Raw genomic sequence first — 12,075 nt, 5'->3', positions numbered from 1 at the left:
ATATATAAAACACACACACTGTATGTATGTATGTATATAATAATCGGTACATTAATCGATATTGAAAATAATCGTTTGTTGCGGTCGATGTGAACATTGAGTCTCTAATGAAACTGTCACAGGCTTCTGTTGGAAGCAGCATGGAGTGTGTTGTGTTTCCTGTCATGCTCACCTGTTTGTTGGCCAGCACCATCAGAGGCAGGCGGGGCTCGGAGGCCAGCAGCTCATGTAAATGCTTCTTAGCGACGGGGAAGAGCTTCGGGTCGGAGGAGTCGACCACGAACACCAGCAGCAGCGCCCTGGACATGTACTTCTCCCAGTACGGCCGGAGCTCCTCTTTACCTCCAACTGACAGACAGACAGGCGACTGTGACTACCAACTCAACACCGACTTAAAGTGTCTCTTTTGAAATCAGACTTACTCTCTAGGAACTCAATGTGCAGGTCCTCCCTGTGGATGGAGACGGCGTTGAAGCCATTCGTAGGCTGTGTGTCCTGCTCTAGACACCCGGTGGACAAACAGTTCAGCAGGCTGGTCTTCCCGGATCCATTCAGACCCAGAACCAGCACCTGGGTCCCTGTGGACTCCACGGGCTTAGACTGCAGCACACACAGAGAGCAGAGCGCGTCAGATGAAGTGTTTGATACATGAGTTTATGTACGGATACCATAAAGATACACCGTCATGCATTTCTACAAAACCCCTTTTATCTTCATGATCGATAAACAATCGTTTGCTTTCTTTGATGTTTGGGGTATTTTGGTCTATAAAATGGTCATAAATGTCACAATCTCCCAGAAGACAAGTCATTAGAAAACTAATAATACTATTCACATTTAAGAGCCATGAACTTGTGCAAATTAATTCAAAGTTTTAACTGATTTAAACAAAAAATGCTGATTAACTTTCTGTCGCTCTAAAAAGTAATTTCACTAATTGTTTTGTTAGTGTGATCCTACATTTCCCAGAATTCACAGCAACTCCCCAGATAACTTGACTTTAACTGTTACTGTTGTATCCCAAACAATATAAAAGGTATCTAGCTGGTTGTAGTAGTTTATAAACTCTGGATGTTTTAAAAGGAAACCTAAAATATTCCACAGCTGCTGTTTTCTGGTCTGTTTTACCTCAAGTTTTCGTAGTAAAACTAACCCTTTATTTAAGTGAAAAGCAGTCAAATGTGCTCAGTTCTATCTTGCCTGTGTCCATGTAAGAACAGCTAGATGTCAGATATATAAAAATGTAATCTTTAAAGTAATTTTTGCTACACCAACAGGTTTTACCGGAAGGTGTGTCACCGTGTTTTACCTCCGATGTTGTCTTGGGTTCAGCAGCAACCGTTGGTTCATTTGGAGCTTCTCCTCCTCTCTCCTCTTCCTTTGCCTCTCCGGCCCTTTTACCCTCTTTTCTCGGCCGTGTTTGAGGCTTCTTCTCCCCGGAGGAGGACGACGAGTAGTTCCAGATAAAATAGGCGACTCCACCCGCGAGAGCCACGGAGGCGCCGAGGACTCCGGCTTCTCTCAGACCGAACATGGTGCTCAAACCGCCGCTTTTTATCCGTCCTTTTCCGCCATTGTTGAACTTTCAGTGAAGCTTTTTTTGTTGTGTCCGCCTCTTCGTCCTCTGCTCCTCAACAAGTGGATTAACCAACGGACAGGAAGCTGAGCAGGAACTCCTTCAAACGCGACTTCCGGGAAGATGTGCACCGCTGTGTTTTGTTGATGCAGTGTTACAATCTCGCCGCTTGAGGGCGCCATTGCTCCGACAATGTTTTCCAGATACAGTGTTACAAAATGTAAACTCTTGGCTTATTTATACCAAAAAGGACGAATAAAGCAATTATAACCAAGTGACTAAGTACATTTACACAATCACTGCTTAAGTAGCCTAAAATATTGAGGTATTACGAGTATTTCATTTTTTTTTTGACACCTGAAGTTACAAGTTATTTTGCATACTAAGATTTTATTTCCAAAACACGACATTTTTTAAAGTATGACGCATTTTTCAGTGCAAAAATCATCTCATTGACCAACAGTCCTAACCTAATCCTTAGTTTGTTTAAAAAAAATAAATTAATTTAAAAAAAGAGACCAAATTTAAGTTATTTCAAGTATATAATGAACTATTTTAATATTTTTCACTCACTCTTCTTCGTTTAAAGCATTTTCAAACGAACACATTTTAATAAAATGAGGTTTGCAGACTCAAGTCATGTATAGGCCAATGATGCATATAATAAAACACCATCAAATAAGCCCTTCTTTGACAGAGTACTTTTGATGCTTCAATTACATTTAGCTGATGATACTGTAATTTTTGATCGTCTTGTGAATACTTCCTAAAAAAAAAAACTGACAACCAGTAATGGAAGAAGTACTTAGATGTTTTACTCAAGTATAAGTAGAAATACTCTGGATTTTCATGTTTTTTTCCACACAACTTGTTTCTAAAACTGTACATCGATGATTTAACACAGCAAGTAAATCATAAATATGGTAAAAAAACAATGGTGTCGGTTGATGTTTGCAGTGCAAAGGATGGATCTCTGTAAATACCATCTGAGTCACATGACAACAGACTTTTAAAGAAGCAGGAGTGAAAACAAGAAAGGAGAGTAAATTATAAAATACATTTATTAACAAATTAAAGGATTCCAGTCAAACAACTGATGCACGATGAGAGAAAACCAACAGAACAAAGTGTTAATCAAACGTAAAGGTTTTCATTGAACCTGGAGGAGCACAAAAAAGAAAAACAAACTTCTTTGTGTGTCTTGAAGTCCTCTCTTCCCATCACGGGTTGACAGAAGCTCCCGTCTAGTTGTACCTCCCCACCGGCGACCTCTCCTGCTTCTCAGGAACACTCAGGAGCCAGGCCTGGAGCTTGCACTCCTCCCGCGTCACCCCGAGACTCTTGCGGGTCCGAGCCCTCAGCGACGGAGGCCTCCTCCTCTGCAGAGTCGAGGCCTCCTGGACCCGCTCGGCCCCGGAGCTGGAGGACTCCGCCGTCCTGGCCTGTCGATGCCTCCTGGACTTGGACGCCTCCTGGAAGTTGCTGTAGCTCTTCTGCTTGATGGAGGACAGGAGCCGGGCCCTGCTGCTGCTGCACTCCCCCTCGGTCGGGTCCTCCTCGTTGTCGTCAGAGTTCTTGTTATCCTGTGAGAAGGTCCTCTGCTGCCAAGCGATGAACTCCGACATGCAGTCTTTCAGGCGGGCGGATAAGTCCCGATGGGTCATGGTCACCTCGCGGCTGACCTCCACCGTGGCCTCCTTCAGCTCCTCATACTGGCTCTGGATGTTGGTCATCTCCTCCAGGACGTCTGCGGAGGAGAGCTCTTGGACGGCCGTGGTCCTCCCGAGAAACCCGGCGCACACGTTCTCCCTCTTCGGTTTCATCTGCTTCTGGAAGCTGAGGAAGTGTGGCATGGCGACGTAGTGGATGGCTTTGGTGGCAACGAGCTTTTGGAAAATGTAGAAAACATCTTGGTGCCCAGAATCCGCAGAGTCCTTGAGGAACTTTTGGACTACAGCCCAGTCCCTCAGAGCCAGTCTGATCTTCACATGCGGACTGGCAAGTTGCGTGTGGTACAAACCAAACATCAAATACAAGCCTCCCACTCGGATCTGGTAGCTGTACGGAGGCATGAAGAACTTCACGGCTGTGGCCAGCGCCACTCTGCAGAACCTCTTCATTTCTCCCACGCTCAGGATGCCCCTGAACACATCCGAGAAGCTCATCTCCCTCCAGATGGATGAGAAGTCCTCGAACCTGATGGAGTCGGTCTGCTGGAAACGAGCCAGTAGTTCCTCCACATCTTCCGTCAGGGGACGGTCGAAGACGGCAGAGTAAGTCAACTGCGCACGAGGCATCGTGATCCCAAAAACAACAACTTCAGTCAACACTGAAACTCCCTCGAGCTGCTCCTCAGAAAGACGGAAGGAGGCTCTGAACGGACTCGAGACAGGTGAGACTCGTGATTGGCAAAATGAAAGGAGTCAATTAAGGGGTGCGTTCAAGTAGTGTTGGAACAATTACCTCCCGATTGAGTACCCAGATATCACGTCAGGTAAAGCTATATTTTATATATACTTCTTTTTTTTTAAATACTATAAACAGCTATTAACGTCCATGGTTCCACTTTAAAGCTTATGAACACACCGAAGTCAGAATAACGACGTCCCAAGCTCGTGAATAGGGGAACATCCGCGGAGAACCTGAATGCACCATAACCATCTGGTTTAATATGTTGACACGTGTTTCCTAAACAGGAGGAAAACACTATTCAACATGGGAACGGACTTCGACATAACACCTGTGTAATAAATGTATAGACTACCAGACAAGTAGGGGAATGAAGCATTGTATATATTGTAATGCATTGAAAATACTTCTGTTGGTTAGGGTTAATTTAATGATAATTATCCCTAAAGTTAACTACATAACCTGTATGTTACCATTCACCCTCCCTCACCTCACCTCTTTTAATATACTCTACCAAAGATAGTGGGGGACTCCCTCTTCTCATATTAGTATACAGAGGTTAAGGATATAAAAAAGATTTAAAGATAATCAGAAATACGTTTTATTTCTGTCTCATCACATTATTCACCCACATTAAATTAGACCAACCTCATTAATTGTTAAAAGTTTTAGAAGATAAACATTGCTGTGACTTTATTGTAATATATTTAAATGTAGCATGAAGCAGTTTCCAGACACCAGCTTGTCAGTGCTCAACTTGAGCTGGTCCATGACAATTTGTTTTTTAATTACCTGCTTTTACTCTGAAAGGTAGATTCAGATTACATTCTTTAAGAAAAATAAAATAAGTTTTATTTTAAATAACAAATTATATCAATCTACCATGTGACCTCCATGTGGCTCTACTTGCCAAACAAACTCCTTTTACCTAAATAAGTGGGTGAAATTTAATTCTATCAAAAATATAAACAAACTAATTAATGCAACCTTCACATATGTTAACAGCTCAGGAGAAGTTTCCATCTAGTTAAATGTTATATGAAGCACAGGGGTCATGTGTCATTGATAAGAGTTTATTAAGACTTAACAAAAGGACACCTGTTGGACCTCAAACGTGCATCGGACAGAATTAAACTCAAGAATTGAAATGATTTGTCTTGAATTCAGACCAACACAAATAAATATTCTTTAACGTTGCAGCCGACTGAACGTAAAAGGACAATTTAAGGAAACACGTACGAGTATGATATCCCAATACTCAGACTCAAGACATATTGAAGTCCATTCTCCCAAAGTTTTGCTTCAAGTTAATTTGCAAAAGTAGTTTGTTTTCCTAAACGCATAATTAAAAATATGATGAAAGATGACCAGGATGAGCCTAAATTAAATGTATCGCCGAAATGAAAATGTAAAGTCCCACAAAATGTTGTTTGAATCAGGAGGGACATGATTTTAATGATTTAATTAAAACTTCATTGACTGGACGTTGGTTAGATCAACCAAACGATCTATTATCACATTTTATTAAAGACATTTACAGCACCGGGTAACAGGAAAGAAAACAGAAAAGGCCTTTTTTCCGTTCATCTGACCTTTAATGAACAAAATAATAAGTGGAAATATCTGCAGTTATTTTATTTCACCGTGGCCTGAGAAGGTCAAAAGTAAAAACAGAAACGCATTTGCAGAGCAACAAAAAGTTAATTTGGGTGTACCTGTCCTTTAAATACCCTCTTCTGTACTTTTAACACAAATCAATGACAGAAGAGCAGAGGGGAGTTTTTGGTTTCACGTATTTAAATGAATATTCGGGACCAAAGTAAAATGTAACTAAACAAAAATAAAAATAGAAAAGCTCATGATTTGTTGGCGAGACGTCAGCGTATCTCGGGGCCCTTCTGTCTCGTGTGTCGCTTCCCTCCGACTACCAGCCTCCTTTGCCTCCCTTCTTCTTCTTCTGTGGTGCCTTCTTGCGCGTGGCCCCCGGGGCTGCAGGCTTCTGCTGTCGCGGGGGGACCACGTTGCTGGCGGGGGCCGTAGAGGAACCCGATGCAGACCCTGGTCTGGGGGAGGTAGGGGGGCTGCTGGCCGTCTTACTGGCATCCCTGGAACAGACAAATATTTCATCATTCTGGGAACATTTTACACCTAAAATACACAAGCTGTTTCTTCTGCACAGCCGCTGGACATCTCCACTGAGGATCCATTGGCAGGGAAACAAAAAGGTGAAATCTCTGCTGCTTTTCCTCCATTAGCGGAGTTGATTACTAGGTTTCAATTACAGGAAACTGCACCCGGACAACTCCCCATCGCAGACGACGTGCGTACGCATGCATGCGACTCTTTACTCACAGCTCGGCCGACGCTCCTGCCGTCGCTCCCTGCGTGCCTTTCCCGACCTGCTCCTTCTTCTTCCCCTTCTTCTTGCCTCTGTAGTACGTGCGCTCCTTCATGGGCAGCCACCTCTCCAGGTCAGGGGTCGCTTTGGGGTCACAGTTCTTGGGCAGCTTGCCTAAAAAAATAATGAAGTAAAAAGAATAAACATCAGGAGCATTACGTGAGGAGATGGGTCTGTGGTCTCTGCATTACATAACATGTTGAAAGCATCTCGTTGAAGATGATTTATAATATTTCTATATAATTTAATACATATATTAATTCCTACTTTGACTAGTAATTATTTGTTTTACTTTAATCCCGATAAGATTTAGTGAATCCCTCCCACAAACACACCTCTCTTTTTCTTCTTCTTCTTCTTGATCTCGCCTTGCTGGCTGTAGAGAAAATGCAGATGTATTAGCATAAAGAGGGTGAAAGTGTCGCCACATAAGATCATGTCGTGAACATCATGAAGCTGAAGAAGAGAAGCAATGAGGGTTTACGTCGGTTCTTTGGGAAGGTTTTCTCCGGTGACTTTAGCAGCTTTTTTCCTGACGTAGGTGGCTCCGATGGAGTTCTCCAGCTCGTCCACGTCCACCTTTAAGGCCATTGTGTCTGCAGACGGTAGGTGCTTGCTGAGGCTGGAGAGGAACGCTTAGGACAAAACTACTTTACATTTCAAACGGACACTTCTCGGGTTGAGGACTGACTTTACTTGGTTAAATGGTTTAGCACTTTTATACCGCACTGCTGATCCGAGTATGTTCCTTTAGGTCGTCTAGCTCCGGCTTCTCAGGTTGGATAATAAATGACGGACCTCCAATACTGTGTTCTATGTTATTATCTAAATAATCACACTAGTCAATAGAGTCGATGGTGTGGTCTTCCAGGGCTGCAACTAACAATTACTTTCATTAGGGATTATTCTCACAAGTATCTTCACAACTAACAATTATCATTTTGTCTATAAAATGTGAAAAATAGTTGGAATTATTAATTATATTTTCCCTAAGTTCAAGGTGGTGTCCTTATATACCTCGTTTTATCTCAACATTAATCCAAAAATATTGATTTACCACAGAACATCCTCACATTTGAGACGTTAAAATCAGAGAATGCTGGGTGTTTTGCCATTTGTGTCCCCAACAGTTACCAATTACTAAAAACTCATCTCAGCTCTAGTGTCTTCTATTTCAGTAGATCCAAAGGATACGATTTGGCTTTATCCGTGTCCACCAGAGAATACGCCGAGATGAGTTGTGCCAGCGTGTGGATGTCGTTGGGGTTTTGCCTTTTTCAAGAAAAGTTAAACAAATTAAGCTTCAACTCTTGCAGTAAAAATGACAAACAGACAAACACAAAAAAGATGAAAGGTTAGGCGCCATCTACTGTAAGGATTACACTGAAATACTGAAGAAAATCTGTTTAAGCTTGCATTTACACTCACAGATGTGCTGCATAAACATGTAAAATGAATAAATGCTTTGCCTTCAAAATGAGTTTCTTTTGTCATTTTGTAATTCAATAATTGTCTGTGCTCTATAAGCACATTGTTACGATGTTTATCAAGCCGTTTAAGAACTTGACAAACACACGAGCTACTTGACATCATGCCGACAAGCTCGATAGAACAGAAAGCAGAATCAACAGCTGTGAAACACCCTCTAACACTTCACACATGTTGAAGCTCAGAGAGTTCTGCAGGGCTGTAACTCACTTCCACAGCTGCTCCAGATCACTAATGGCTTCTTTTTTCCGTCCGTACTTCAGTTTGAAATTGGCAGCTTCTCGTACAAGCCCCAAGTGTGCAGCAGACCCGGGCTGTGGAGGAGTGAGAACAGGCTGCTGATTACACACAAACGAGTTCACGTGTTGCCGTCTTAAGTTAGCTACTCGGGTCACAAGAAGACTCGCAGAAAGAGCAGTAACGTGTTATATGAACAGAAAACTAAACACGGGACACGAACCTGTTCAGACTGGTAGTGCTCAATAGCTTGTTTGAAAATATCGATGGCGCCGTCGATGTCTTCTTCGTGGGAGTACATCGTTACCAGAGCTGAAATCTGAGGAGTCAACGACACAGTTCAGATGTCAGGTAACGGCAGACATCACAGAAAAGAGGCAACGTCGATAATAGTCATAAATCCAAACGGACTTACCATCCCCGCTTTGTGCTTGAACTCTTCGATGGACTTCAGAACATCACAAGCTTTTGTTACGTGACCTGAGGACCAAAAAAGAAAGAAGACCCAAAACAGAGTTTCATAAGATGTGTTCATTAAACGAAGCTGTAACATTTTCAACTGATGTCCTGTCCTTGAGAGTACAGTCTGTCTGAACACATCAAACCATAATCACTGTAGAAACACGCCATCACCTTGTATTAAATAGAGTTGAGCCATTGTCAGTTTGATGCCAGATGCACTCTCTGGATGTTGGTCTGAGAATTGCTGGAAAACAAAACGGTCAGTAAAAGCACGATCTTAAGAAAACACACTGAAGACATCCAGTGTTGTTCAGTTCCTACCTGCAGCAGCTCGATGGCTGGGCCGTGCTGCTTCTCTCTGCACAGCTGAGCCACCTGGATGAGGACCGGCCGAGGGTGACCCGGGTTCTGAGACTGAAGACTGGACGACAGTTTCCTGCACTGGTCCGCCTGCAAACAGCAACGCGCCAACAAAACCCTGATCAGTAACGAAATCTAAAAATGTGGAAAATCATCCACGACTGCTCTCCTGTTCCTCTGAAGCACAGCGGCCGTTTAGCTACCTGGTTGGTGTACATGGCCAGGAGGGCTTTGTTGAAGTCGATGGCCTGCAGCTGCTTCCTTGCCAGCTTGTATTCAACGCCTTCAGCGTTCGTCAGCTTCACCTTTTTCTTTGAGTCAAACACGTTTTGGTCCTGTGGATAGAGGATAACTGAGTTCAGTATTCTGGACGAGGCGGTCAGCTGGCAGTGAGTTGTCTGAGGTTAACTCCGAGGTCACAATGATACTTTTATGATGAAATATTTCCATTGGTAAGATCGTCTCGCACACACACGCACGCACACGCACACACACACACCTTGTTTATTGTAATGATATTGTTGGCAGTCACAGCAAGCAGCCCAACATCTGACGGCCTGCAAATAACAATAAGACGATATGTTGTGTGTCATATCACGTGTGCAGCATTTGAGTCCAAGCCGAAGTATATTGTATTTTATGGAATATCTATTTGACATCTGTATTGTTGAGACATACTACTAAAAATAAGTACAAGTTTCTGGCACAAATAGAGCATAAAGTACTATCGCAAATTAAAACGAAAATACGTCATTATTTCAACCTGTGCCACATTCTTTATCTCATTAAACGTATTGAACTCACTTGAGCTTGATGACCTGGTTGTAGAGCTGCAGAGCCTCGTCCGTCCGACCTTGTAACTGCATGACGTACGCCATCTGAGAATGGATGACGGCCAGCTCCGACTCGATGTCCTCCTCGGTCACATCCTGAGAGGGACAAAGCAGCAATGTTCATTCTGGGTGAATTAAGACATCAAGCATGGACATGGTTGTACTAAAAACACCAACAACTTAATAATTCCCATTATATTTATGGTGCTTAAATGTTTTAGGAGCCAAAATAAAGCATACACTCACAGAATCATCTGCCAGTGAGACTCTGCAAAGCTCTGTCAAAGAAAAACAAACTGTTAAAGTCAAATGAAAGAATGGATGAAATAGCAAGCCGGTAGAACAGAGTGGGACTGACCCTCTGCTTGTCGTAGTTTATTGAGGGACTCCGTCAGCTGTCCCTGGCCAATCAGAGCGCAGGCAGCATTGTAGCACAGCTCATACGTGGACTCTGGAAGACCTAGATCTTCCTGCAGAAGAAAATATAACATGTTGAAAACCATATAATACAACAAGTTGCCTGGTGACACATCCAGTTAGACTGTCTGAGCTTCTTCTTCTCTGGTATTCATACAAGTAAAATATTTGAAGAAGAAGCTGAATATGAGCTTCCGAGTCGTTTGTTATGCTCTGCATTCAAGTGAAAGAAACCGTTCCACTTCCTTGGTGTGTCAACACTTTCGAAATCAGTTTCAAGACCGTCCAAAAGCCCAAAATGTTGATTTTGAAGAGAAGCTTACCAACGGAGCTTCCTCCCACTGACTCATAGAAGCCACCACAGCAGCGAGGTTGGTCTTCCTCTCCTCCTCGTACTCATCCTGGGAGTTCCTGATCAGATCTGTGTAGACCGACTTGCAGTCATCGTAGCGCTCCAGTCTGTACAACTGGACAATGGAAAGAGACACTTCCAGTCAGCAGGAGCCTTTACATCAAACACAAAAGCTTTAGTAATAAAAAGGTTCGATTTGATGCAGATCAGTCAAATCAAACAGCTTATGGACAAATTGTGAGCTTTTACAAGATGCTCCACACAAACGAGAGGGTGGGCAGGTAAACAGTTTTCTTTCCCCTCAGAAGTCTACAGTCTACAAATCGAGAGCATCACATAATACCACCATTTTTTAAATGTCTAAACAGCCTTACCACTTGACCGTAGAGCTCCTTCAGCTTGTCTGTTTGCTCCGGAGCAGCCTCGATGGTCTTCAGGGCACTTTCCACTCTGTTCAGCCGGTACTCGCAGTACGCCTTCTCAAACGCCACGTCACTGAGAGAGAGAAATAAACATTATTACAACTGCAAGTCATGTAAGCAAGTAACTTACTAACTTATGTGTAAAGCATGAACCAAGCATAGCGAAATTTAGATTTCAGTTATATATTTTTTAATGTTTTGTTAAGTGTGGTTTTACATTTAACGAGGATGCAACTACCGATTATTTTCAATTAAAGTGTTGATCATTTCTTTAATATAATAATATCAGATAGAGCTTCAGCGCTTATGCGCCTCAAGTATTGAACAGCCTTTCTGCTGATCGGAGGTTTGCAAATACAAAGTTGTTTTCAGAGTCAAATTCAAGCCATTTCTGTATGTTTGTGTGTAATCATGCTATCTGCATGTATTGACTACTTATTTCCTACTGTTTTATTTACTCTGTAAAGCACTTTTTGTGCAAGAATGTGCTCTACAAAGAAAGCTGAATAACAGATTAAACATTGAGTTTATAACGGTCAAAATTTCAAATCTTTTTTGTCCGTCCAACAGTCAAAAACACAAATATAATACATTTACAATCACCTGAAACAGTGTGGAAATCCTAACAATAGAGAAGCTGGAACCAAAGAATCTTTATCACGTTAAATTGATTAAAATAAATGAAATAATCGATTATCAAACAAATCCTTTTCATGTCTGGTTAATCAGATATTTGTTCCTAATAGAATGCACATTTACCACTCCACACATATAATGTATAAATAAGCACACATGTAGTCGATTACCTGCTGAGCGTTTTTGAATGCATGTTCATGACGTTCAGCGCCTCTTTGAAGCTGCCTGTCTGAACAAGGCAAACTATTTTACAGTTCAGGGCCGTCACATCGTCCCGGTTTTCCTGGAGAACTGTGACAGAAGAGAACACAAACACACAGCAGAACATTCATTACCGGAAAAAGTCATTCATGCATTAATCTTTTTAAGACTCGACTAGTGTAACTCCTCCTTCTCTCTGGTATATATATATATATATATATATTTATATTTTATTTATTTATTATTTTATTTATTTATTATTTTATTTATTTATTATTTTATTT

The 12,075-nt window shown here is 42.1% G+C and overlaps 3 protein-coding genes across 3 annotated transcripts in view; all 3 read right to left on the bottom strand.

The window, feature by feature from the left end:
- The window catches only part of arl9 (ADP-ribosylation factor-like 9), a 3,835-nt gene extending 2,164 nt beyond the window's left edge, over nt 1-1,671 (bottom strand). The window contains exons 1-3 of the mRNA XM_031866913.1: nt 1,310-1,671; nt 423-600; nt 173-348 (exon numbers count right to left, since the gene is read on the bottom strand). Of these exons, the coding sequence (XP_031722773.1) occupies nt 173-348; nt 423-600; nt 1,310-1,534 (579 nt within the window). The 5' untranslated portion in view covers nt 1,535-1,671. The remainder of the gene's footprint in view (nt 1-172; nt 349-422; nt 601-1,309) is intronic.
- An 850-nt stretch (nt 1,672-2,521) lies between these two features.
- LOC116394155 (snRNA-activating protein complex subunit 1-like) lies at nt 2,522-3,953 on the bottom strand. Its single transcript, XM_031867012.1, has one exon. It carries the CDS (start codon nt 3,871-3,873, stop codon nt 2,821-2,823), a length of 1,053 nt encoding a protein of 350 aa, XP_031722872.1. The 5' UTR covers nt 3,874-3,953; the 3' UTR covers nt 2,522-2,820.
- Nucleotides 3,954-5,042: 1,089 nt separating this feature from the next.
- Nucleotides 5,043-12,075, bottom strand: part of srp72 (signal recognition particle 72) — a 7,871-nt gene continuing 838 nt past the window's right edge. The window contains exons 2-19 of the mRNA XM_031867013.1: nt 11,761-11,881; nt 10,907-11,027; nt 10,504-10,647; nt 10,122-10,233; nt 10,010-10,041; nt 9,735-9,859; nt 9,430-9,487; nt 9,134-9,265; nt 8,892-9,020; nt 8,742-8,814; nt 8,524-8,588; nt 8,332-8,427; nt 8,082-8,185; nt 7,578-7,655; nt 6,868-7,005; nt 6,719-6,759; nt 6,338-6,497; nt 5,043-6,090 (exon numbers count right to left, since the gene is read on the bottom strand). Of these exons, the coding sequence (XP_031722873.1) occupies nt 5,910-6,090; nt 6,338-6,497; nt 6,719-6,759; nt 6,868-7,005; nt 7,578-7,655; nt 8,082-8,185; nt 8,332-8,427; nt 8,524-8,588; nt 8,742-8,814; nt 8,892-9,020; nt 9,134-9,265; nt 9,430-9,487; nt 9,735-9,859; nt 10,010-10,041; nt 10,122-10,233; nt 10,504-10,647; nt 10,907-11,027; nt 11,761-11,881 (1,910 nt within the window). The 3' untranslated portion in view covers nt 5,043-5,909. The remainder of the gene's footprint in view (nt 6,091-6,337; nt 6,498-6,718; nt 6,760-6,867; nt 7,006-7,577; nt 7,656-8,081; nt 8,186-8,331; nt 8,428-8,523; nt 8,589-8,741; nt 8,815-8,891; nt 9,021-9,133; nt 9,266-9,429; nt 9,488-9,734; nt 9,860-10,009; nt 10,042-10,121; nt 10,234-10,503; nt 10,648-10,906; nt 11,028-11,760; nt 11,882-12,075) is intronic.

Source organism: Anarrhichthys ocellatus, unplaced genomic scaffold (genome assembly GCF_004355925.1).
Source record: "Anarrhichthys ocellatus isolate YVR2014 unplaced genomic scaffold, GSC_Weel_1.0 scaffold37, whole genome shotgun sequence".
Classification (NCBI taxonomy): domain Eukaryota; kingdom Metazoa; phylum Chordata; class Actinopteri; order Perciformes; family Anarhichadidae; genus Anarrhichthys; species Anarrhichthys ocellatus.
Note: the sequence above shows the minus strand (reverse complement) of the source record. Positions and strands in the feature narration are given on the sequence as shown.

Coding starts and splice junctions, on each gene's coding strand:
- LOC116394155 (XM_031867012.1), bottom strand. CDS start 3,873: ATGCCTCGTGCGCAGTTGACTTACTCTGCCGTCTTCGACCGTCCCCTG.